This window comes from Cajanus cajan, chromosome 6, assembly GCF_000230855.2.
Source record: "Cajanus cajan strain Asha chromosome 6, NIPB_CcT2T_4, whole genome shotgun sequence".
Lineage (NCBI taxonomy): Eukaryota > Viridiplantae > Streptophyta > Magnoliopsida > Fabales > Fabaceae > Cajanus > Cajanus cajan.
The window spans coordinates 49661769-49688716 of record NC_138522.1 but is presented as its reverse complement, the minus strand read 5'-3'; the positions used below and the strand labels follow the sequence as shown (position 1 = coordinate 49688716).

Sequence of the window (26948 nt, the reverse complement as noted above, 5' to 3'; positions counted from 1 at the left end):
CAAAAAATAAAAGTGAGACTAAATTAAAACAAACAATTATTATAAGGATCCAAAATAGGTTTTTAGGCTATATATATATTATAATTTTATATATCTTATACTTTTTTTTTAGTTCTACTTCATCTATAATTTTTTTTGTTATTTCTTTTTGTTGTATTTATGTGTTCTATCATTTGACTATCATTATTATGAGATTTTTTTTTAGTAGTAATGTTAAAACAGATGGTACGACGTAATGACTAGTTAAACGAGTTTTAAAATAAAATGAAGTTAGTGATACTAATAGACTCATATGATATAATTAGTTATAGATTTAAAAAAAAAGGTATATGATGCATGGAAAGTGTTATGTAATCTCTTGTAAAAAATTATAAATTATTATTTATGATGAATTGTAATTTTTATAACAAATAAAAAAAGCAAAAACATCACATGAAGAATTACATATAATAATTTATTGCAGCCATTATCCGGTAGATTTATACCTACAATTTTATTGAGTTAATGGGAGGGGTATGGTTTTAATAAATGCGGATACCAAATTATTGGGAGAAACAGTAAACCTTACTAATGAATTATAAATTAGTGGTTTGGTGAAAGAGTTTCCGCGGTGGGTCACCCCGCCCCCTACAACTACACCACCAATCCCCCAATCTATTTTGACACTCCAAATATAAATAATTTTGTCAACGCCCCCACCAATAATTCGTCCTTATTGAGCTATTATTAATTGCTAAATAATAATACGTAAATTTCAAATATAATACGAGCGCAACCGTCTTTAAACACACAATAGTTTTGAACGCAACAATCTTTATGAGTTTGGCCTAAATATCTTGAAGCTTCCACTGACGCAACCTAATCAATATAAATTGTGATCTTCCAGAAGAGAAGGGATCAGTTCCAGTGAAAATGGGTCCGTCATTTCTGAGCATCGTGTCCCTGTACAGAGCCTACCTCCGACGCTGCTTCGCGGGGGCAGGACTGTCGTCGCGGACGCTCGACGTGGACAGCCAAACCACGCTCCACTTTTGGGCCCCGAGAGATAAATCGGCCCAGAAGGGTTCGGTGGTTCTGGTCCACGGGTTTGGGCCTGAGGCCATATGGCAGTGGCGGCGGCAGGTCCAGTTGCTGGCCCCTCACTTCAACGTGTACGTTCCGGACCTGGTATTCTTCGGAGGGTCCAGCACGAGGTCGAGCGAGAGAAGCGAGGTGTTCCAAGCAGCGTGTGTGGGGAAGCTTCTAGAGAAATTGGAGGTGGAGAGGTTCCACGTGGTGGGCACGAGCTATGGGGGCATGGTGGCTTACAATTTGGCCCAAATGTTGGGGAAAGAGAGGGTGCAGAAAGTGGTTATTGCTAGCTCCGGCGTTAACATGACTAAGACCCACAACGTGGCGTTGCTGCAGAGGGCCCAATTGGACAACATCCAGGAACTCATGTTGCCTCCCACGCCCCAACATTTGCGAAAATTGATGTCCTTGTCCATCCACAACCCTCCCAAAATTTTGCCACATTTTTTCCTTTCCGACTTCTTGGATGTGAGTTTTCTCTTTCTTTCTCATATGTTTGTGGAAATTTTCTTAGTTACCCATTATAAAGGAATGAATTTTTTCAATTCTTCTCTAGTAATATTGGTAGGAACAAGAAAGCCTGAGAAAAAGGGTAAACCCCCATCCCAATTTTGGGCTGGATAGGTTAACAAAAGAGAGTAAAGGATGTGATAAGTAATACGATAAGAAATACAGAAAGATATCAGAAGAAAAAATCTAGCAAAAATAGAAGGAAGAGAAAATGAATATATGAATTAATTTATTTATATCATTATTATATTAAGGAGATATTCTCTTCAATAATCATTTTGATTCCCATTTTTTATAGGAATTCTTTTATTTTATTTTTCATTTGATTTTCAGTATGACAATTTCTTTTAATTAGACTTTTTTTTTTCTGTACAAAATATATAAAGGTATATGAAATATTTCATTACTTAACTTTAAATGGAATTAATGACACTCTTATTATCATACTCTTTGTTAAGGGAAACTATATGATAGTCTAAGGGGGTGTATTGGATTAGGATTTTAAAAGACTTTTTTAGTGAAATTTTTTTTTGCGGATTTTAAAAGACTTTGCAGGATTTTCATGACTTTTAAGATTTTGCAGAATTCTACAAGATTTAAAATCAGGATTTTAATGGATTCTACAAGACTTTTAAATCAGGATTTTAATGGATTCTGTGGGATTTTGTGGAGTTTTGACATTTGATAAGATTTAAAAAAAAATTCATACATTCAAATTTAAAAAGAGTCAAAGATAAAATAATTAAAAAAAAAACAATAATGTTTAGATAAATAATAATAATAATTCTAAATAATATTCTATCATCTTTTTATAGCATCCACTATCAATTGTAACAATTCATCGGAATCCTCCTTGATCTAAGCTTCATAGTTTTCTTTCTCTTTTCCTTTTTCTTTATTATTTTCATGTGAATCTCCCATTTGAATTACTAAAATAATATATGTTGAAAATCAGTTATATAAATAATTATGGATAAGAGACAAAATCAATAAAATTATATTATTATTTTTAGAAGCACACCAATTATACAAGATCGAATATATCTTGGCTATCCAAATGGATCAAATATCTCAATCATTATAAAAAAAATGTAAAAACGAAAATATCGAAACAAAAGATAATTTTTTATATTAAAAAAATTAGTATATTCGATACTGAGAAAATATTTAGATATATAATCTTTTTATATAAATAGGAGTATTTAGATATAGAGAATATATATATATATATATATATATATATATATATATATATATTTATTTTAGTTATATATTATATGATAATTTTTTAACGATATTTATAAATGTAAATTATTCTAACAAATATTTTAACAATATTTTATTTTTAAAAAAATAAGCTAATGAAGGTATAAATCCTAAATCCTAAAAAATTAGATACTGCAATGTCTTATGTTAATTTTCTTTTTTAAAAATATAAAAAAAATCTTAAATTCACAATATAAAAATAAAAAGAAAAATTCATAGTAAAAAAAATAAAATAATTGTTGAGTCATAAAAGGAGGGATAAGAGTAACAAATTCAAGGGAATGAGAGAGTTCGCAGTTTTTATGCTGAGAGGGTTCTTCCCCCAACTAAGATCCATTTTCATCTCATTCTACTCACAGAAACCCTAACAAATTCATATAGGGAGAGATTATGATATCTATTTCATCTTTCACCTTTTTTTTCTTCTTGACGTATGTTATAAAAAAAATTACCACTTAAAAGTTGAAATTTCAAGCATTTTTTTTGTTATATAAAGGAACAAATTCAACTACATAGAATAAAATAAAGCAAGTCAATTAAAGAGAACGAACAGAAAAATAGAGCAAGTCAATGACACTATCATTTACATATCAGAGTTTCACAAAATAGGAGAATGGGATGAGAACAGTACTACAATATTATATATGAGCAATGAATAATAGTATAGTATTACTAGTAGAGAAAAAATGGAGAAGACAGGAGCATAGGAAAAAAAAAGATGAAAAACCCACTTGAAAATTATTGTAACACTTGAAAAATCACTTCAAACAATCCTTCAAAATCCGTTGGGTTTGGATGGGATTGTTTTATGAATCTGGTATTTATAGATAACACTAGAAAGTCCTTCAAAATCCCTCTCACACAACAATCCTTTAAAATCCTTATATTTTTGAATACCAATGGATTGTTTTTAAGTTGTAAAAAATCTCAAATGAATACCAGTGGATTTTAATGGACTCTTTAAAAAATCTTGAAAATTCATATTGAATACCACTGGATTGTTTTTAAGTGACATAAAATCCTGATTGAATACCAATGGACTTTTTTACTCAAAAAAAGTCTTTTAAAATCCTACGAAATCCTAAACCAATACACCCCCTAAGACTATCATAATATTTACTAATTTTAATATAATACATAACCAAGTATTATTATTCTTTTTCCATAAATTGAAAATATATGATACATGTCATATTAAAATCAATTAAGACAATGGATAAGTGGTGATCTTAGATTACTCACTAATTTCTTTTTTATTATGAGTTAATTTTTTAAAATTACAAAATCATAAATAAGGCCCATTAAATAAAAAGTATAACTCGTAATATTTTAATCACTATTAATTTTTAAAGCAATGTATTTCTATCATTTTTTTTATTGGATTGAAGAATCAGTAAGATAATCACTCATATATTATTTATTATTTATTAAACTTATTATAAAATTATAAAATAATGAGTAATACTCATTAAATAAAAAGTAAGATCCACAATTTTTTTGCGATGTTTAATAAATTTTAACAACCAATACAGTATATTAAAAACTGTTACTATTATTTGTGTTAGTGAAGAGTGTTTGTAATACCTTTTTATATCATACCACATGTAATAATATATATGAACTCACAAAAGTATGAATGTTTGGTTTCAATTATCTCCTCAACTTTATTTTATGGAACTGCCGACACCGACATGGGACTATCTTGTGTGCACCTGTGGGTGCATAAAAGTTATTTTGGAAATTAAAAATTAAGAATTCTATATTTTTCCTTGATACATTATTTTTATGAATTGTAGAAATTATACGCAGAAAATAGGAAGGAAAAAATGGAGCTTCTAAAAGGGTTAACCATCGGAAGGGATAATACTTCAAACATTTCACCTCTTCAACAGGTAAGCATAGTGTATATGGCTATATGCATAAAGCTCGTAATTACGTGTATGACCTAATATACACATTTTAGTATAAATAAAATATGATATTGGATTTTTGTCATGGCTAATTTATATTAACCATACTCAGGAGGTTCTTATAGTCTGGGGGGAAGAAGACAGGATATTTCCTGTGCAAATGGCTCATGAACTAAAAAAGTATGTTTCTAACTGTACGACTACGTGCCTTTGTTTTTCCATAAAAATATGTGTTTTTTTTTCTTGTATTTTACCAAATTCAAATAACATCTTTTAAATGTTTTTATACTCTCCTTTTTTCATTCAAATCTCCTTCAATTATAGATATTGTTATAAAATCTTGGCCATAAGACTAACTTGAATGATTGTATTCTAAATTCTAAATAATAATGTATTGCAGGGTAATTAGTCAGAAAGCAAGACTGGAATTGATAAAGGAGGCATCTCATGTGCCTCAAATGGAAAAGCCAGAAGAATTCAACAATATTCTCTTAAATTTCTTACAGGAGTGCTCTTAAGTTTTTTTTTTTTTTTTTTTTTTTTTTAATGAGCATTGTTGTTAATTTACATTAGAGATATATTATGTCTACATTATTTTTTTGTGAAACAAATGTCATTCTTTTTCATTCCATTTAATAATATATATGATTATTATCTACTCAAGGTGTGGGTGTTAAGGTATGTTACTCGTGATTGCGTTTAGCTTCCTCCTTCTCAAGTCTCAACTAGCATCATGAATGGAGATGCCAGTTCCACTTGTGTCAGTAGGAAGGTACCTACTACAAGAGAAAATGAAAACCAACATCTGCATATATACCATTATGGTGTGTTTGGATGAGGAATTTTTATGGTGTGTTTGGATGAGGAATTTTGATAGGGTAATTCATTTATTTGAAGAATTTCAAATTCCTTGAGGTAAAATGCTTTGTTTGGATGAGGAATTTACAAAGAATTTGAAATCCAAGCATTTGTGAAATTCCTTAAAATAGTAAAATTTCAAATTCTCCCAAAAATGGGAGAATTTGAAATTCCTCATATTTATTTTTCTTATTTCACCTATATATTTTATCTTATCTCTTTATTCTTTTAATTATTGGATATTCAAAAATATTTTTAAAATTATTAAATATTATCTTATATTAATTTTTAAAATTATTAAATATTATCTAATATTAATTTTTAAAATTATTAAATATTTAAAAATGAATTAATATTTATTTTTATAAAATTTAATTTAAAAATCTCAACATATAAATATATTTTTAAAATTAGTTTTACTATGATGGAATCAAATTATCATATTCAACCTAACAATTTAAAATTTAAGAAATTTGAATTGACTCATCCAAACAAAATATTTTAAGAATGATAGAAATTGAAATCAAAGTAATTCAAATACCAAGAATTTAAAATTCTTTAAATTTGTAAAATTCTTCATCCAAACACACCCTTACTCTATATATTGTAACATTCCTATATTTAATCAAACAATTTTATTTTTTTTAATCACAGAACATAAAAATTTTGAACAAATATTTTTAAATATTTCTTCAAAGATAACGTTTTTAAAAATTTTCTCAACCTTTCATTTTTTTATTTATCTTATATTTGTTATTTTATTAGTTTTAAATTAAATTTCAATTTTTAAAATCGTTAATATTAAAAAGAATTATATTACAATATTAAATGTTTATTGAAAATCTATAATATAATTTATATGTTCAAAAATATTTATTTATTATAAATTATAATTATGTAAAATAAGCAAATACCTTATTATGTGATTAAAATGCTATTTTATGTTATATTTATTTCTGAATAATAGGATGAAAAGAGTGAACTTCACTTTTGTAATGTGCATGTATCTCTTGTATTCTTTAATATCAAACGAGTGACTAAAATGAAATGTATATTTTATTTTTAAAATTTAAATAATTAACTTCCCTTTGCATTTTTGTTAATATTTTTATCGATAGTTTTTAATCTTTTATCTCTTTAAATATATGATTTTCATATTTATTTTAATATATTTAAGTCATATTTTCATTTATTTTATTTTTTTAAAAAATAGTATCAATATTTTAAAACATTTTATATCACAATATAAATTATTTATCATAAATTTAAAAAAACTTTATATGTTTAAAATTATTTATTTATTATAAATTTTAATTATAACACCTTAATATATATATATATATATATATATATATATATATATATATATATATATTATACTTTAGAGTTTACAAGTGCTAAAATGCTAGTTTAGATAGAAAGGAATGAATATTAATTAATTGATTTTTTTAGAGAAATTAATTAATTAAATAATGAATTAATTGATTGAATTAACTAATAAGACAATTATAAATTTTATTTAAATATGCATAAATAATCAATTAACAAAAATATCTAGTTATAAATATATTTTTTTAAAAAAATTATAATTTACAGAAATTAAAATTAAAACTTGTTAATTTTGTAAAGATTAAAGGTATATTTAAATCTTAAAGGAATATAAAAAATTATATATTCAAGGAGACAAGAGATTAAATTAATATAAAAGGTTGAGATGAATAATATTTAAATTTTAAAAATAAAAATATATATTTTATTTTGATAGAGTTATAACATGATAGAAAATATATTATTCATTTAATATTAAAAATACAAAAGATAGTTGCGCATTATAAGGATGAAGTTATAATTGATAATTGAGTTATTTATTTTTTAAAATAGTGTAAAATAACTAAATTGAGCTTTTACTGATGAGCTACATACGAGATATGATTGCGTTTCTATAAATGCGCTAATAAGACTATGGTTGTCTTACTTTACTCATTAACAAGTGCATATCGTGATCTGGGAAAGATGGAGAACAAAAGTAAGAAAAGATCTTAAAAATCCAAACCAAAAGTTTAGCATTAATTAAGGGAAGAGGAGTGAGAACCTTACTCTAGATATTATCTAATGGAATCCCATTGTATATGTTCAACTGTGCGAGGGATTAACTTTAAAAACTAATAATAATTACTCATAATTAAGAAAAAAAACTAATTTGTTATTTATAATTAGAACTAAAGATAATAAGATACAAAATAAATTTCACTAATAATTCCATTTTTTATCTCATAAAATTGAAAAAATGTGATAAAAATAAAAACTAAAAATATAAATTAATCTAAAAATTAATTATTTTATCATTTATTCAATATTAAGTTTTGACTAATGTTACAATAGAGAATTTTTTACTCAAATAATATATTTTAAAAAAAAATTACTCAAATAGCAACTTTGTAAATTTATTTCTCCAACTAGCACTATTTACTGTTCACTTTTCTTTTAATTTTTTTCGCGCGTTTGGAACGGCTCGTTCTGCAACCAGAACGGACCGTTCTAAACTAGGTTTTTAGGCCATTTTAGAAGTTTAGAATGAGCCGTTCTGATTTTGAAATGACCCATTATGGGAAAGAGGGGAATGTTATATTCAAAATGTTATTTTGGACCTTTAAACCATGCATTGATGTTTTGCCTTCTGCAAACCAATTGTTCAAGTTGATGGAACCTTTTTATACGGCAAATACAAAGGTACGTTATTGGTCACAGTTGCGCAAGATGGTCGCAACAACATAATTCCTATTGCATTTGCTGTTGTTGAAGGTGAAACTAGCGATGCATGATTTTTTTTCTTAAGAACTTAAGGCGGTATGTAAACACCGCAAGACGAGTTGTGCCTAATTTCTGATCGTCATGAGGCTATTCGAAGTGCATACTCAAGAAATGGAAGTGGTTGGATAGAAAATAATTTTGTTCATGTCTATTGTATTCGACACACTGCACAAAACTTCATGCGACGATTCAAAAATGCAGCACTAAAGAAGGATGTCGTCAACATGAGTAATTTTATCATTACTTATGTTTTAAACATTTAATAATTAGTTTTCATTATTTTTTTTTCAGCCTATGAGATGATTGAACCTAGATTCTTTTACTATTACAACATAATAAGAGATATTAATCTGAAGCAGCCCAATGACTAGACAACATTTCTAGGGAAAAAAGGACACTAGCATGGGACAATGGACGACGTTGGGGACACATGACAACAAACTTAGCTGAGTATATTAATTCTGTATTGAAGAAAACACGAAATCTACCAATTTGTTCCATGGTAATGGCCACATACACTCGTTGCAACAAGTTTTTCATTCAAAGAGGCAGGCTAGATGAAATGTGGTGTGATTGTGACAAGTTCTAGAAAGTTCATATCCCTTATTCGCTTCATGCTTACATGCACATCACAACTATGAAACCTACATGTATCCCATATATACCTTGCAACAAGTTGCAAAGGTATACGAAGGATTAGAACAAAGATAGATATTAGAGAACAACATAGTCGTGTAAAAAATTGTTCCTATTGTCACACTTTTGGTCACATTAGGAAGACATGTCCAAATATTGGTCATGGATTTAGTTCCCGTCACCATTGATTTTATTGTTGTAATGAGTTTTAATAACTTTATTTAGTTATATTTATAATGTTAATATTCAATAAATTTAATTACTTAATGTTACTCTTTGAGACTACGTTGTGTTTGTGTTGAAAGGGTAATTTGTGTTCGCTGCAATGCTAAGTTTGAAGCTAGATTTAAAGGAAACACCTTTAAAGTATGAAACTATAGTATCTTAAACTTAAAAATACGAGATGATAATAATGAGACCTTGTCTTAATAGATTCAAAACTTATACAAGTCAAACTGTGACTGATAATGAAAACTATGGATAACTTGTACATCACACTACGAAAACATGTCCAAATAATGTATAATTATAATAGTTTATAAGCTAAACATTAAAATTCATATTACATTGAGAAAAAAAAAGCATAATGCATAAATTGGCCAGAAGGGATTGTTCTAAAAGCTGAACGGCCTGTTCCAAACTACAAAAGGGCTAAAATCCCTAGCTTAGAACGGGTCATTCCAAAATTTAGGTTATGTGAAAAATTCGACTCTAGAACGACCTGTTTTGGTTTAAGAATGGACCGTTCTAGATGCAAAAATAACACTACAAGACTGCATGCAGAACGGGCCGTTCTGGTTGCAGAACGGGCCGTTCCAGATGCAAAATTTCCAGATAACTTGGACCTACAACGAATTTTTTTATAAAAAAATACGTAAATAATAAATAGTGCTAGTTAGGTAAATAAATTTGCACAGTTACTATTTGGGTAAATATTTTTTAAAAATATATTATTTGAATAAAAAGTTCTACGATAGATGGACATTAAAAGAAATTAAAATTGTAAATTTTATAAAATTGAGGATACAAATTACATAATTAAAAATAATAAAAAGAGGAATTTAATATTACAGTGTAGCAAAAGACAAAAGTAGAGTTAAACGTTTTATTTATTATTTTCAGTCTAGAATCATTATGACCTGGTAATCTGGTAGCCTACTAAGAAGGCGAGACATGCTCGTACTAAAAGGAGTGCATTATGCAGAGTGTGTTGGATTGATTGATTGATTAACAACATAAGTACGAATCGATCGGATTGAAGATGCCTTTGTCATTCAGCCTCGTGGCCGTGTACAGCCGCTTCATCCGGCGCTGCTTCACCGGCGCAGGGCTGTGCTCGCAGGCCCTCAATGTGGACGACCAAACCACCATGCACTTCTGGGGGCCCAGAGACAAAACGGCCCAAAAGCCCTCCCTCCTTCTCCTCCACGGCTTTGGGCCTGAGGCCACATGGCAGTGGCGCCAACAGGTCCAATTCCTGGCCCCTCACTTCAACGTGTACGTTCCGGACCTAATATTCTTCGGAGGCTCCACCACCAAGTCCAGCGAGAGGAGCCAAGTGTTTCAAGCGGCATGTGTGGGGAAACTTATGGACAAATTGGAGGTGGAGAGGTTCCACGTGGCGGGCACCAGCTATGGGGGTATGGTGGCTTACAATTTGGCCCAAATGTTAGGGAAAGAGAAGGTGCAGAAAGTGGTCATTGCTAGCTCCGGTGTTAACATGACAAAGGCCAACAACGTGGCCCTGCTGCACAAGGCCCAATTGGACAAAATCGAGGACCTCATGGCTCCTACTACGCCGCAAAATATGCGAAAATTGATGTCGCTCTGCATTCACAAGCCTCCTCCTATGCTGCCCCATTTTTTACTCAGGGACTTCCTACATGTAACTTCTCGCTCTCTTTTATTTTCTTTTTATAGAATTATTTACACTTTTTTTTTCACTCATCTTTTATATATTTTATCATTAGTTAGATTGTTAAACATTGGTAGTTAATCTTTAGTATCAAATGCTGACCCATTAAAATGACATATCACTTTGTCATATTTGTGTCATATCAATAATTTATATCGACAATCAATTTATTATGTAAATAATTAATTAATGAAAGTTAACTAAAGACATGAAAAAATGTAAAGAATTTTAAAAGTTTATTAGTAAAATGTGTAATTTTAAAAATTAAATAAGTAAATTGGTTTAAATTTAAAAGATGAGTAGTAGAAAAAAAAATGTAATTAAGTCCTTTTTCTTTAAACTCATTTTTCACATCATACCATGTCCTGTTTTAAAATATTTTGAAAATTAAAAAATAGCATTAAAATGAGGAATTCTATATTTTCTCTTAATACGTTATTTTCTTTTATATTCTTATATAGAAATTATACGCAGAAAATAGGAAGGAAAAATTGGAGCTTTTAGAAGGGTTAACCATTGGAAGGGACGATACTTCAAACGTTTCACCTCTTCAACAGGTAAGCACAGTGTATACTCACATGCATAAACCTCACACTTACTAAGTATTAGCAAATAAATAAAATATGATATTTGATTGTTACGGTGTCTGATTTTTATTTATCATACTCAGGAGGTTCTCATACTCTGGGGGGAACAAGACAAGATATTTCCTGTGCAATTGGCCCATGAACTTAAAGAGTATGTTTCTAAAATTCTAGTAGTGTACATGCCTGTGTTTTTCCCTTAATTTTTTTTTTCCTTTTATGTGCCAAATCCAAATAACATATATTAAATTTTATAATTTTGATATAATTACACTTTTACTCTCCTCCTTAGTTTAACGTAGAAGTAATTTTGATTCTCATGATTTTAATCGTTAAATTTTGGTCAGCACATCTTAAAAATGGACAATTTTAGTTTTATTATTTACTATCACCATGTAATTTTACACTATATAAACTTTTTACGAGGTAGACTTCTTTTTCATTCATATATATATATATATATATATAAAGTTCAATTTTTGTTATTTTTTAAAAAACATCAATTGTAGTTTTTTTTATAAAAAAAAAATTGGGTCAAATTTTTATCTTTGATACTAATTTTTGATGCTCTGATAGCATCACCATTTTTTTTTGGGACTTTAAATCGATAAAACTTAACACATTTAAGAAAAAAGACCAATAGTCGGTTTTTTAAAAATGGGATACTAAAAATGATTTTTTTTTTACATATTTATGAAGATAAAAAAATGTTTAATCTACCTTTTTTTATCAATAAAAAAATTGTAAAGACAATAACAATAATGGAACTTAACATTTATGCATAGTTCCATAATTCCTATTGGTCCACGTCACAAAAACATTTGATGTAGCATTAATTATTTATTATTTTGATTAATTAAATTATTTAATATGAACATTAATTGATTTAATGCAAAATTTTAAATTATTTAATGTTTAGTGATTTATTAAATATGTTAATAAAATATTAAATAATTGAACTTTTAAAAAGATAAATAAATAAATAATGCTACGTTACATATTTATGTGACATAAATTGTCTAATTTAGTAAAATTTAACCCATTAAAATGATAACATCATCATAGATTGTGAAATGGTCAGAATCGCGGGTCTTCTTTCTCTTTCCGGAGATATTGGTATAAAGTCGTGCTCTCAAGATTAGGAGGAATTGTTGCATTCTAATTATGAATGTTTTGCAGGGTAATTAGTGAGAAGGCAAGACTGGAATTGATAAAGGATACATCCCATGTGCCTCAAATGGAAAAGCCAGAAGAATTCAACAAAATTCTCCTAAGTTTCTTACAGGAGGAGTCTTCTTGATGTCGAGTATTTTTCAGTTAGCATTGTTGTATACATTAATTGGATACATTATTATCTTTTATATATGAAAATAAACCTGTTCTTACCGGAAATCTGCTGTAGAGCTGATCCGTCCAGTAAGATCGATGAGCCTCATTTGCTGGGTGTATTGGTTCTCCAAGATGGGGGAGGTACCTGCAAAAGAGACTTCGATGCCAAAGTTAGGGTTTGCATGAGTAATAGTCTCATATATATAATGCACGTACCTTGAGGTGATCTAGGTTTGCCTTGGGCTTTTGGGCTTGAGATAAGATATATCATGATATGATATGATATAATTGAAGGACGGATCTGGTCTGGGACGAGATCCTCGAAATCAGGTATGATTCGCTCAAATGCCGGGCTGACGTCATGCACTGCGTGCCCGGGGTTACTTATTTGCAACACTAATCCGGGCTAGGAGCCCGGGTGCGAAGTACGGTTAGTACACTAACCCCCCGAGCTCTGAAGGCCGTAGGTCGAGGAGTTAAGACCGGGTTTGCTAGAGGGGAAAATGGCTTTGCGCGTACGCTAACTGGAGGTCCGCCACGTGTCGCGACTGTTAGTGTTCTGGAGACGTTTGAGTGACGCAATAAGGGCAGTGACGGTTGTGTAATGATGATTTCGCAATAAATGTGTTGTCAGTTGTGCTTTTCAGCTGACACGTGTCGCGTCGGTTTTGAATTTTGGGGGAGAGTTTTTCCTTTTCTTCCACTCGCGCCTCTTTTCTGTCTTTCTTCTGACTTCTCGAGTACGAGAGCTTTTCTTGCTTCCCTTTACCTCCTTTCTCTTTTGCGCTTCCGTCGCCGTCGTCGTTTCCGGTAGTCCCTTCTTTGTTAGGGTTGTTTTCTGAGGAGGAGTACCAGGTACTTTCTTTTTATTTGCTTCTTCTCTTTTTTCATGGCCGGTGGAAGTGGTGCCGGATCCTCTGCGTCTGCCAGGGGCAAGGCGCGTGGCAAGGTGGTGGCCGCCGGAAGGGTCACTGTTGAGAAGAAAGACCCGCCGCCACCTAGGGGCCCACAGCCAGGCGTTCCTAGTTACGACTGGGTCAAACGCGAGGTGGCTGAGGCTCAGAGCATTTTTCGCTCTTTCCTCTAAGTGAATGCGTTTCGGAGAGCGCATAGGGTTTGCGATTCCTCCATTTCCCACATGATTCGGCTTGAGCCCTGTCAGGCTGATGAGGGCGTGTATATGGGGAGGTCTACTGATCCCCCCCATTTCTATGTATATCAATGCTTTTTTAGAGATTTGGGTGTCTGTCTTCCTTTTACCTAGTTTGAGTGCGATTTTTTGAATTTCATCAACGCGGCTCCTTGCCAGTTGCATCCCAATAGTTGGGGTTTTTTGAGGGCTTTTCAGGTCCTGTGTACAGTTCTAGGTATAGAGGTGTCTCTTCGCGTCTTTCTTCATTTATATCAGTTGAAGATGGGCGTTCCGCCTTATGGCATTTTGTCCCTGAGCGGGAGTAGGGATGGGGGCTTGTTTACTCCCTACTCCCAATCGTATAAAAATTTCAAGCAGGAGTTTTTCCGGGTCGCCCTTGTGGGTGTTGACCCTTTGGAAGACGAGGTGTTCTACTTCGGCGGTTTGCCGAGGTTTCCATTCTATTGGTGTCCCAAGCCGTCTAGGTTTCACGGTTTGGGGGATCTGAAGGTGACGGCCGCGGAGACGGCCGCCATTAAGAATCTTGCCGCGCTCCCTCGTTCGTTGGATTGCAAGCTCGTCTTGTCGCTTGCGAATTCGCCTTTCAGGGAGAGGGGCCTAGAGAGTGAGTATTATGTGCTCTGGTAGGTTATTAGGACTTGTGTGGTTGCCCGTTATTAATGTGTTTCTGTTTCTTTTCTACAGGCATTATGGGCAGAAACTTGTGGCGTCAGCTTAAACACCGCTACAATATTTCCGAGCTCGAGGTTCCCGAGCCTCTAGAGGAGGATGCTGCCTCCCTGAAGACCCACCGGAAGAGGAAGAGGGGGGAGGAGGAGGTCGAGGGGACCTCCGCTTCTCGCGATGCCGAGGAGGCGACCTCCCAGGTTGTGGACGCTGTGGATCTCACCGACAGCCCTCCGGTCAAGGAGGCCTCGCTAGTGGCTACGGCAGAGGTGGTGCAGGGTGTCGGGCTTATTGCACCGGACGCCGAGGTGAGTAGCTTATCATTTGCTCGCATTTTTCGTGTGCGTTTCCGGGCAGACCGTCCGAGTTGCCAAGGTGGAAAGTATTGTCTTCTCGGACTTTTCACTCTGCCTTTTTGTTATGTTGTCTGGCTGTTTGATCTGGGTGATTTTTTTTTGTAGGCAGGAAATGCCTCTGGGCCTGAGCTGCAGGCGGGGAATGCCGCTGAGCCTGAGGTGCAGGCAGGGGAATGCCGCTGATCCTGAGGTGCAGGCTTCCGGGCTGGCCGCCGAGGCTGCTGGGGTGAGTCTGGTTTTTTTGTTTTTTGTTTTCATGGCTTTCTCGCATGTCTCCTTATCTATTTGTGATGCGGGACTGGTTTTTGCAGGCGGAGTCGAGAGTCCCTAAGGTGGACTCTCTAGGTTCTGAGCAGGGAGGGCCATCCTCTGCCGCGGGTTTGGCGCCGCAGGCGGGCTCATCGCAGGGGCCTGTCCGAACCCAATATCTGTCCCATCGCTTTGGGAAGGGGATAGATACGGTGCGGCTGGATCACGTGAGCGCGTCCGCCAACATGGATTCATTGTGGAGCGCGGGGGTGGCCGCGGAGAGGTTCTTTCCTCAGGGTTCATTGAGCTCCGAGGACCAGGGATTGATTGACAGGATCGGTCCCGAGAACAGTTTTGATGCTGCCCAGGTCATGCTGCAGAGGGTGATAGGCATAATGAGTCACTGGAAACCCAAGTGGGGCCAGCAGCGAGAAGACTTGGCCAAGCAGGAGCAGGAGCTGGCTAAGCAGGAGCAGGAGCTGGCCAAGCAAGAGCAGGAGCTGGCTAAGGTGAGGGGCCGGCTTCAGCCATGGAAGGAGGCGAACGAGATCCTGAGGGAGGATAACAAGACTCTCACCGCGGCCCTTGATGAGGCGAAGCGGCGGGAGGCTGAACTCTGGACTGCGCGTAGCGACCTTTTGCGGGTGCAGAAATCTCTTGAGATTGCATTGCGGTCCAATGAGGCTTATGCTTCTCGGGTGGGGGAGCTGCAGGAACTCGCCACCTTCTCCCGGGCGCGGGCCCGCTCTTTGGAGGACGAGGTGACGTCTTCCCGTGACCAGGTGCGGGTCTTAGAGGATGCTGTGGCCTCTCTAAAGGGGGAGTTGGCAGCGGAGGCTGAGGAGCGTCTCCGTAGTGAGGCCATTCTGGCGGTCGAGAGGATGAGATTGTTGCGCTGAGAGTAGAGCTCGCAGAGCTGGCAGCGGGGAAGGCGACCGTAGAAGGACGGCTCGCCGAGGTGGAGCGCTCCGTCGTGGCGGAGCATAAGAGGGGCTTTCAGAAGGCTGCTCGTCAGGCACGACTTCTTGCTCCCGGGTTCGACTTCTCTTCGATGCATGTGGAGAAGGTGGTCCGTCGTGGGAGGATTGTTTCAGAGGACGATGTTAACAACAGTTCCAGTGAAAATGCCTCCGCCTAGGCTTTCTTTGTAATTTTTGTTTCTTTTTTCTTTGGCTTGAATTGATGTACTGGATTTTGTGAACTTTGTTTGTATACATATATGTATGTTGCTCTATTTTGTTCGTTTTTGCGTTCAATTTTGGCTGTTCGCGCTGTTTGAGGCACATGTTTGGTGTCTGTTATATGCTTTTGTATCGGGTGATACTTCTACCTTGAGCTGGTGAAGTCGAGGTTCGAGGCCGGCCTTAGTTTTTTGCTTAGTAGGGTTTTTCGTGGGAGTTCGAACTCGGCCGTAAATGAATGTGTTAAGATTCGTATTCGATCTCGAATTTTGACCAAGTAATTGTTGTGAGAGTTCATAAATGACCCTAGGCTGGAGTCAAGGTCAGAATTCGACCCTAAGTCGGTCGTGCCAGGGTTCGAATTCGACCCTGGTATCGAGAGTGGGGTGTGCTTTGCCAGGGTTCGGAGTTGTCCTCAGGTTAGTGGTTTGGACTCGACCTTAAGTGAATGATTGGATTAAGGTTCGTATTCTGTGTTGAGGTTCGTATTCGACCTCGGATTTGAATTAGGCGATTTGGTTAGGTTCAGACTCGACCTTTAAGCGAGGACATCGAGGCTCATACTCGACCTTATATGCTAAAGGAGGTTCGGGCGCGACCTCGGACTTCTGTTTGGGTGAGTGTTTCTGTGAAGGTTCGATGACCTCGATTTATTAGCGTCGAGGTACTGAGCCGACCTCAAGCCGGAGTGTAGTAAATTGGATAAGTGGTCCATGTCCGCCCTTAAGTTTAGGGTCATGTATGTTTCGTCATGGATCGAACTCGATCTCGGATATGTGGTCGGGACTCGGCCTCCGAATGAGTTACTAAGGGTCGAACTCGACCTTTGACAAGAGCGTCGAGGTTTGTACTTGACCTCGTAATTTGCGAGTTGGTTCCATTAAGGTTTGGACTCGACCTTTAAAGAAAGCGTCGGGGTTCGTACTCGACCTCGGATTTGACGTTTGATTAAGGTTCGAACTCGACCTTGTGGGGATATCGAGGTTTGCGTTCGACCTTGAATTTGCATGTTGGGGGTTCGTATACCCCTTCGGGTTTATATACTGGCTGATGGGGGTTCATGCGAATAATTGGGTTAAGGTTCGAACTCGACCATCAACGAGAATACTGGGGTTCGTTTTCGACCTCGGGTTTGTGTGGATAATTAGATTAAGGTTCGTATTTGATGAGAATATCGGGGTTCGTTCTTGACCTCGGATTCGGTTAGGTTAAGGTTCGTGCTCGACCTTTACCAAGGATACTGGTTCGATGGTGGAACCTTTAACGAGAGTACTGGGGTTCGTTCTCGACCTCGGATTTATGTGACTTAATTAGCTTGAGGTTCGTACTCGACCTTCAACGAGGATACCGGGGTTCGTTCCCGACCTCGGATCTGCGCGAATGATTGGATTAAGGTTCGTGCTCGACCTTTAACGAGAATACTGGGGTTCGTTCTCGACCTCGGATTTATGTGACTTAATTGTCTTGAGGTTCGTACTCGAGGATACCGGGGTTCGTTCTCGACCTCGGATCTGCGCGAATGATTGGATTAAGGTTCGTGCTCGACCTTTAACGAGAATACTGGGGTTCGCACTCGACCTCGGATTTTCATGAATGATTGGATTAAGGTTCGTATTCGACCTTCAACGAGAATACCGGGGTTCGTACTTGACCTCGGATTCGCGCGGATGATTGGATTAAGGTTCGTACTCGACCTTTACCGAGAATATCGGGGTTCGTTCTCGACCTCGGATTTTCGCGAATGATTGGATTAAGGTTCGTGCTCGACCTTTAACGAGAATACTGGGGTTCGTTCTCGACCTCGGATTTATGTGACTTAATTATCTTGAGGTTCGTACTCGACCTTCAACGAGGATACCGGGGTTCGTTCTTGACCTCAGATCTGCGTGAATGATTGGATTAAGGTTCGTACTCGACCTTCAACGAGAATACCGGGGTTCGCACTCGACCTCGGATTTTCATGAATGATTGGATTAAGGTTCGTATTCGACCTTCAACGAGAATACCGGGGTTCGCACTCGACCTCGGATTTTCATGAATGATTGGATTAAGGTTCGTATTCGACCTTCAACGAGAATACCGGGGTTCGCACTCGACCTCGAATTTTCATGAATGATTGGATTAAGGTTCGTATTCGACCTTCAACGAGAATACCGGGGTTCGTTCTCGACCTCGAATTTTCGTGAATGATGGTGGTTCAATTTCGATTTTTACAGTAGGTAAGAAAGTAGTAGTTGAGAAAGTAATAGGTGAGCAAAATAGAGAATGTTATTAAATGATTTTGCGTGCCTCGTTAAAAACCCTCTCAGTTGGGAGCTGAGGCGGGAAAAGAGTGCACGGTTTCGTTTGTACAAGTGGGGGAACAGAATCTAATGGGGAGCGGTGGAGGGACTCCCCTTGCTTTCCTTGTCGGATGAGGAAATCCTCAGGCTTTCGGCGTAGCATTGCCGAGCTGTCTTCTGGTTTGCTCTAACGGAGATGATCTTTCCGTCATTCCCTGGGAACTTCATGGTGAGGTGCGGAGTGGATACCACCGCACCGAGGTGGTTTAGGGTCGGCCTCCCGATGATGATGTTGTAGGAGGTGTTGGCCTCCACGAGGAGGTATCGGACCACGATCCTCCTTGTATCCGGAGGTGTTCCAAAGGTTGTCAGCAGGTCCACATATCTGCGGGTGTGGACCCGTTCGCCGGCAAAGCCGACTAGGGGCTCGGTGTGTGGCTGGATTAGAGAATGGGGGACGTCGAGCCTGAGGAATGTTGGCCAGTACAGGATGTCGGCCGAGCTCCCTTGGTCGATGAGTGTCTTTTGTACTTCCCAGTTGGCGATCTCTACTACGATGACCATGGGGTCATCTTGGTTAGGGCTGATTCCCGCATAGTCCTCATCGGAAAAAGAGATCGGTGGCGAGCTCTTGTGCAAGATCGAGCCGGTGGAGTGGGCGCAGTTGATGGTTCGAAGGTGTCTTTTCCGGGCCGAGCTGCTAGCGCCTCCTCCGGCGAAGCCGCCTGTGATTGTGTTAATGATTCCCCGCAAGGGGGCTGCTTCTGTCTCCTGACTTATTTCGGCCTGTACTGCGCCGTTAGCATTTTGCTGGGACCCTGTGGGTAAGTCTGTGCGAGGTCCTGACCCGCGACCTCTCCCGCGTCCCCGGCCTCCAGAGCCACCTCGGGGACCTGGCTGTCGCTGGACGTAGTGGCCAAGGTGGCCCGCCTGGATAAGTTCTTCGATGCGGTCTCGGAGCGTGCGGCACTCGTCCGTGGTGTGGCCATAGTTCCTGTGGTACCGGCAGTGCTTGGACTTGTCAGCACTGTTTGGTGTGTGGCCGGGTGGTGGGAGGTCTAGCAGGTTGCTGTTACTGGCTTCTTCCAGAATGTGGACTCTTGGGGCGTTTAGAGGGGTGTAGAAGTCGTACCTCCCGGCTCTGTTTGTCCTGGCCGACTTCTTGAATTGGCTGTCGTTGTTGACTTTAACCTTGTCTTTGTGGCCCTGTTCTGGTTTGGCGGGGCCCTTATCGCGAACCTGGTCGTGGAAGGCTGCGTGCTCCTCCATTTGAATGTAGTCGGCGGCGCGGGCGCGCAGTTCGTCCATATCGCGGGGGGCGTCGCGACACAGGCTATCGACGAACGATCCGGGTTTCAGTGCCATGAGCATGGCGTGTAGGGCGACTTCCGGGTTTAGATTCTGGATTCGGACTGATATGTTAGAGAAGCGCTCCATGAAGGCCCGTAGGGGCTCGTCGTCGTTCTGTCTGAGGTTGGCCAAGGCGGCCGAGGTTGTGTGGTGAGGTCGGGTGGTGGCGTACTGTGCCGTTAACCGTCGCACCAGGGTGGCGAAACTGTCGATGGACCCTGCCGGCAGTTGGGTGTACCAATGGAGCGTGGGTTCTTTAAGCGAGGTCGGGAAAACCCTGCACAGTATAGCGTCACTGTTAGTGTAAAGGTTTACCTGAGTCGTGTACGCGTCGACGTGCTCATCGGGGTCCGTAGTGCCGTCGTAGCGGTCAAGGTGGAGGGGCTTCCACCCGCGGGGTAACGGAGTCTCCATGATGCCGTCCACAAAGGGATGATGGCGGAAAGGCTCTTGGCCCTTAGAGACATGAGTGGGGGCCTTGCTGGTGCCCTGCCCTGATCTGTGCGTTGATGCATGAGACTGGTGCGTGGCGGGCCGTGAATGTGGTGCCTTGGTGGTTGCTTGGGAATGGGAGGCTGAATGCGCCTCCTCCTCATGGTCACCGCTGTCGTGCGGTGGTTGGCCGAGGCGATGCCGGGGGATCTGGGCGCGGATGCGCTCGTTCTCGGCGCGTAGCGCCGCTAGGTCTGCTTCGTTAGCGGTGCGCATCGCCGCGAGGTCATTCTCATGCTGGACACGCATATTCTGGAGGTCGGCGTCGTGCTGTCGCCGCATCTGCTCGACTTGTTCGACCAATCGCCTCAGGGTCGCGGTGTCGCTGTCCATGGTAGTTGAATTGCTTGTGTTATCTGTTGCTCGTCTAATATGGCTTCTGGTAGAAACCATGCAGGTGGCCGATGAGAGCTTGGTCTGATCGGCCCCACGGTGGGCGCCAAATGTTCTTACCGGAAATCTGCTGTAGAGCTGATCCGTCCAGTAAGATCGGTGAGCCTCCTTTGCTATGTGTATTGGTGCTCCAAGATGGGGGAGGTACCTGCAAAAGAGACTCCGATGCCAAAGTTAGGGTTTGCATGAGTAATAGTCTCATATATATAATGCACGTACCTTGAGGTGATCTAGGTTTGCCTTGGGCTTTTGGGCTTGAGATAAGATATATCATGATATGATATAATTGAAGGGCGGATCTGGTCTGGGACGAGATCCTCGAAATCAGGTATGATTCGCTCAAATGCCGGGCTGACGTCATGCACCGCGTGCCCGGGGTTACTTATTTGCAACACTAATCCGGGCTAGGAGCCCGGGTGCGAAGTACGGTTAGTACAAAACCTAATTTAATATTTAGAAGAAAAAGTTATGAAATAATTGTTTAAAATTTATTACTTGAATGGCTATTTAGTCTTTTCGAAGGTATAACTTTATAGAAGTAGTTACATAGCATGCATGTTAATTAATTGCGGTAACACGTATCTACTGATATTTAGAAATGAATTGCTTTGGAAACGTAAGGTTGAGATCATATGAAAATAAGTTGGTATAACAAAGTGTTTTTCATACTATAATAATAATAATCCGAGAGATGCTGGTAGCCGTGGAGTAAAAAAGGGAAGCATTATGTATAAATGGAAATGAATGAGGAATGGATGCATAGGAATTAGGAATTAGGAATTAGGTATGTGAAGATGCCTTCGTCATTTAGCCTGATGTTCATGTACACGGGGCACATCCGGCGGGCGTTCACGGGGGCGGGGCTGTTGTCGCAGACGCTGAGAGTGGACGAGGAAACGACGATGCACTTTTGGGGCCCAAAAAGCGAAATGGCGGAAAAGGGTTACCTGGTGCTGATCCACGGGTTTGGGCCTAGCGCGACGTGGCAGTGGCGTCGGCAGGTGAAGTTCCTGGCCCCACACTTCAACGTGTACGTTCCGGACCTAGTGTTCTTCGGAGGCTCCACCACCAAGTCGAGGGAGAGGAGCGAGGTGTTTCAAGCAGAGTCGGTGGGGAAGCTTGTGGACAAATTGGGTGTCCACAAGTTCCACGTGGTGGGCACCAGCTACGGGGGCATCGTCGCTTATAACTTGGCCAAGATCTTGGGGGAAGACAGGGTCCACAAAGTTGTTCTTGCTAGCTCCGGTCTCAACATGACTATTTCTAGCAACGTTCACATGGTGCATGCTGCTCAATTCAACAACATTGAGGAACTCATGCTCCCTAGTACTCCCCAACATCTCCGTAAATTGATGTCCCTCTCCATCCACAAACCTGCCCAAAGGGTCCCCGATTTCATCCTCAAAGACTTCTTAGACGTACGTTACGTAATTAATTCATTCACCTTTAATCTCGTCACTTTCTTCTTTCTTTTTATATATATATATATATATATCCTTTCCAGGAATTATACGGTGAAAATAGGAAGGAAAAAGTTGAGCTTCTAAACGGGATTACCATCGGAAGGGATCAAACTTCACACATCTCACCTCTTTCCCAGGTATATACATTCATATATATGCATAAATTTACCACATACAATTCAATTCTTATTAATCCTATATATGCTCAGGAGGTTCTTATAGTCTGGGGGGATCAAGACAAAATATTTCCCGTGCAATTAGCCTATGAACTCAAAGAGTATGTTTCTAACTTTTTTCTCTTCTATCTTCCAAATCCAACTCACACCTATTAAATGCTTCTTTTTTAATTTTCATCCAACTTTTATTACATGATTAACTCTATTAATTAGTAAATAAAAGAACACTACTCCTTGTTAACAGATGAAAACCTACATTTGATATTCATTGGTATACAAAAGATATACCATTTATATTTTAGATAGAAGAAGAGAGACGAGGGAGAAAAATTGATGTATGTAATAAATGATTTGATGAAAAAGGAAAAAAATAAAAGTTGAAATGAGATGAAATAAAATGAAAAACAAAGTTAATCACTGATATAAAGCGTTACTAACACAAATTAATATTTCTAATTAACTCATTGCAGGATAATATGTGAAAACGCAAAACTGGAATTGATAAAGGATGCATCACATATGCCTCAAATGGAAAAGCCACGAGAGTTCAACAACATTCTTCTCAAATTCTTGCAGGAGCACTCTTGAGTATTTTTTTTATGAGCATTGTTTGTTGTATATATGCATTAAGAGCATATAGTGTCTGTATCATTATTTTTTTTGAGATGTATATTAAGATGTATATTAATTCAATCCATTTAATAATAATTAACATTCATTAAAAAAATAACATTATTTATGTCATGTTTTCAAATTTTCAACTAATGTTAAATTGTTAATAACAATATGGATCAAACTGACTTGGTAAGTTGGAAAAGTGATTGTAGAATCCAGGGGAAGATTAGTGTATAATTGCCATGACCCGTCACAATTAATAAAAACTAGATATATATTGAATCACGGGATGCGCGGATTCATATATAAATATATAAGATATATTTTTAAAATATTAAAAGTATTTTAAAATTTTTACATGAAATTATAAAATAATAATTTTAAAATATGCATTGAAATAAGAAGAGTATAAAGTTTTTATAAAAGTGTATGAAGCCACTATAATGTCTGAATTGAAATATGGAATATTATTTTATTAATAAAAAAATAATGTAATTGTGATAAATTTAGGATAAAATTTAATCTTTTGTCATTGGTATAAGCGACATAAATTTTTTGTGACATTTTTAAAAAATTATGAGTAAATACCAAAAATGATTTTTTATGTTAATAATTTTTTACATATTTTTTATACCTATCATTTTTTATATATTAAGACAATTTTATAATTAACCTTTATTAATTATAAAAATAGTTTGATTTTGATTAAATCAAACTAGTCTCGGAGTATTGTAAAGAAATAGTTACAAATGAGTCATTGAATTTGCTAAAAGTAGTTATAAAGAAAAAAAATTATAACCAAGAAGTTAAGCACTAGTGATCTTTGACAAAAATAACCTTTGTCCATATTTTATTTATTTTTCGATCAAGTCAGATTAGTTTAAGGTGAAATCTTAGTACACTAATATAAAATAGGCTAAAAACTTATTTTGGTCCCTTATAATAATTGTTTGTTTTAATTTAGTCTCACTTTTATTTTTGGTCTCATTTTTGTCCCTAATAAATTAATTGGTTACAATGTCGGATTTCTGTCCAAATTATTTAAACAGAGTTAACTGTTGGCCACGTGGATGCCACATAGATGCATAACTGGATGCCACGTGGATGCCAGATTTCTTGAAAACACCTGGAACCAGAACGGCCCGTTCTGAAACCAGAACGGCCCGTTCTGAAACCAGAACGAACCGTTCTGGGTGCACTTTTGGTGTGTTAATTTTGCATCTGAAACGAGCCGTTCCAGATGCAAAATTAACACACCACCAGTACAACAGAACGGTCCGTTCTGGTTTCAGAACGGTCCGTTCTGGTTTCAGAACGGCCCGTTCTCGCCGTTCCAGATGCAAAATTAACACACCACCAGTACAACAGAACGGTCCGTTCTGGTTTCAGAACGGCCCGTTCCAGAATGCCAACTTATTAAGTAGAGACAATAGAATATTCTATATTAATTTTATTAAAAAATATAATAATTTTTAAAAATATTTTTTATGGTAAAAATTTTAAAATTACTTATTTTTATAAAATGCAATTGTCTTATAAATAGAGTGATAACTTTTTCTTTTTCTCTTTCTGTCTAAAGAAATATTTAAGTATCACTTTCTAATTTTTTGCAACTTATTTAAAATTAGAGGAATAAAATGATAAAAATTAATAGGATAAATATAATAAAATTATTAATTTGTTTTCTTTTAGTGACCTCTAAATTTTTACACTCATTTAAAACAAAAATATTTTATATGTTAATTTGAATTAATTTAACGAAGTATCATATGATTTTTAATTTTTTAAATTTTTTTATAAATTTGATCTATACATGAAAAGCTTTTTAATTTAACAATTAAATTTTTAAAAATTTGATATAGAACATTAATTATTAAGTAGAATAAATCTATCAAGATTTACTCTTGAAGTAAGTAAATTTTTCTTCATTAAAAATGAAGATAATTTTACCACAAAATAAAAAATAATTAAACAATAAAATAAAATATAAAAAATATTAATGTATTTATTATATTAGATATAACAAAATAATTAAAATATAATTAATAATATATGTTTTATAAAATTATTAATATTTTATATATAAAAAAAAAAGAATGAAAAAAATTTTAGTGGGGGCAAGTGCTCCCACTATGATTAACTTAGATCCGTCCCTGCATGTGGTTGTGTGGTGAAATGTTAGTCCTGTGTATTCTCTTCCTTTACTTCTGGTTCTACCTCTTCAAGAACAGGTTGTTATTGTTGGGGTACATCGTTAATGACTTCAAGGAAAAATACCATGTCATTGCATCCTTTACTGTATAGTGTCAATTTGGTAGTAAGTGGTTCACTCCAGTTTGACTAACAATGAAATAAAATCTGCTACCATTGTCTTTAGTGATACACTACATTGTCCTTAATGATACACTGTATAGCCTAACTATTTAACAATTGAAATTATCAATTTTTATTGACAAAATTACCAAATTCAGTGTTTGAAATGCTTTGTACCTTGGGTCTTTTTCCTTCCACGATTCACAACCGTGAATTATAATCATTGATCGTTTGTGTTTAGCAGTCTGGAACCAAAACGACCCGTTCTGAAACCAGAACGGCCCGTTCTAGTTGCACTCTTAGTGTGTTAATTTTGCACCTGGAACAGGCCATTCTAGATGCAAAATTAACACCCCAAGAGTTCACCCAGAACGACACGTTCTGGTTTCAGAACGGGCCGTTATGGTTCCAGGTGTTTTCAAAAAATTTGACATCCACGTGACATCCACCTATGCATTTACGTGGCATCCACGTGGTCAACAATTAACTCCGTTTAAATAATTTGGACAGAAGTCCGACATTGCAACCAATTAATTTATTAGGAATCAAATTGAGACCAAAAATAAAATTGAGACCGAATTGAAACAAACAATTATTATAAAGGGACTAAAATACTATTTTGGCCTATAAAATACAAAATAAAAATAAAAATAGCATTATTTAAATGTTTGATTGGTTTATTAATATCAATTGTTATAACTGTTTTAAAACTTTTTATCATGAGTTTATATATACACATAAGTCTCCATTGGTAAAAGACTTTTTGGGAAGTAATCAAAAATAAAATTATGAGGACTTAAACTCAAAGTGGACAATATCTAAAAAATGTGAAGACAATGTGTGTATGAAAACCCTTTGGGTCAAAGTGGACAATATCTAAAAAATGTGGAGACAATGTGTGTATGAAAACCCTTTGGGGGCACAACATGTGATATAAGAACCAATGGTCAATCAAGTGACATATTCAGTGATGCAAGTACTCAAAGCGTGACTGAACTTTATAGGTCACCATAAGATATATTTGTACACTAGCTTCCATTGTAAAAGACATTAAATCATGATCTTTTGTTTGAAGAAAAAATTGTTGAGATATAATCAAAGTTCTACATTGTTAAAAAACGAGGATGGTCATGAACTTATATGCACACACAATATTCTCATTGGTAAGAGGTTACCATTAAATATATTCGTGAACTAGCTTTCATCTAAAATGGAGTTAAATAATAACCTTTTGTTTGAAGGGATAATTGTTTATATACAATTAAAGTCTCACAATGTCTTCATTGATTAGAGACACCATTAATGAGAGTTAAATCATGATTATTTATTTTAATTTTTTTTTATTAAATTATAATTAATTTATTCTTCA

General features: G+C 36.6%; 3 protein-coding genes across 3 annotated transcripts; all 3 read left to right on the top strand.

Annotated features, from left to right (window-relative positions):
* The first annotated feature begins 768 nt into the window (after positions 1–768).
* LOC109816123 (uncharacterized) lies at positions 769–5420 on the top strand. Its single transcript, XM_020381002.3, has 4 exons — positions 769–1539; positions 4644–4739; positions 4870–4937; positions 5158–5420. The coding sequence occupies exons 1-4, from the start codon at positions 913–915 to the stop codon at positions 5273–5275; spliced, it is 909 nt and encodes a 302-aa protein (XP_020236591.1). The 5' UTR covers positions 769–912; the 3' UTR covers positions 5276–5420.
* Positions 5421–10280: 4860 nt separating this feature from the next.
* LOC109816094 (uncharacterized) lies at positions 10281–12946 on the top strand. Its single transcript, XM_020380963.3, has 4 exons — positions 10281–10947; positions 11439–11534; positions 11648–11715; positions 12741–12946. Exons 1-4 carry the CDS (start codon positions 10324–10326, stop codon positions 12859–12861), a joined length of 909 nt encoding a protein of 302 aa, XP_020236552.1. The 5' UTR covers positions 10281–10323; the 3' UTR covers positions 12862–12946.
* Positions 12947–21708: 8762 nt separating this feature from the next.
* Positions 21709–23386, top strand: LOC109816133 (uncharacterized). The gene is made up of 4 exons (XM_020381014.3): positions 21709–22430; positions 22517–22612; positions 22685–22752; positions 23122–23386. The coding sequence occupies exons 1-4, from the start codon at positions 21807–21809 to the stop codon at positions 23237–23239; spliced, it is 906 nt and encodes a 301-aa protein (XP_020236603.1). The 5' UTR covers positions 21709–21806; the 3' UTR covers positions 23240–23386.
* Positions 23387–26948: the final 3562 nt, after the last annotated feature.

Bases quoted from the DNA above. Each gene is read 5' to 3' on its own strand.
- LOC109816123 (XM_020381002.3), top strand. From the start codon at position 913: ATGGGTCCGTCATTTCTGAGCATCGTGTCCCTGTACAGAGCCTACCTC. The intron at 1,540-4,643 runs GTGAGTTTTCTC...TATGAATTGTAG, and splicing joins TCCTTTCCGACTTCTTGGAT to AAATTATACGCAGAAAATAG. The intron at 4,938-5,157 runs GTATGTTTCTAA...AATGTATTGCAG, and splicing joins ATGGCTCATGAACTAAAAAA to GGTAATTAGTCAGAAAGCAA.
- LOC109816094 (XM_020380963.3), top strand. From the start codon at position 10,324: ATGCCTTTGTCATTCAGCCTCGTGGCCGTGTACAGCCGCTTCATCCGG. The intron at 10,948-11,438 runs GTAACTTCTCGC...ATTCTTATATAG, and splicing joins TACTCAGGGACTTCCTACAT to AAATTATACGCAGAAAATAG. The intron at 11,535-11,647 runs GTAAGCACAGTG...TATCATACTCAG, and splicing joins ACGTTTCACCTCTTCAACAG to GAGGTTCTCATACTCTGGGG.
- LOC109816133 (XM_020381014.3), top strand. From the start codon at position 21,807: ATGCCTTCGTCATTTAGCCTGATGTTCATGTACACGGGGCACATCCGG. The intron at 22,613-22,684 runs GTATATACATTC...ATATATGCTCAG, and splicing joins ACATCTCACCTCTTTCCCAG to GAGGTTCTTATAGTCTGGGG. The intron at 22,753-23,121 runs GTATGTTTCTAA...AACTCATTGCAG, and splicing joins TTAGCCTATGAACTCAAAGA to GATAATATGTGAAAACGCAA.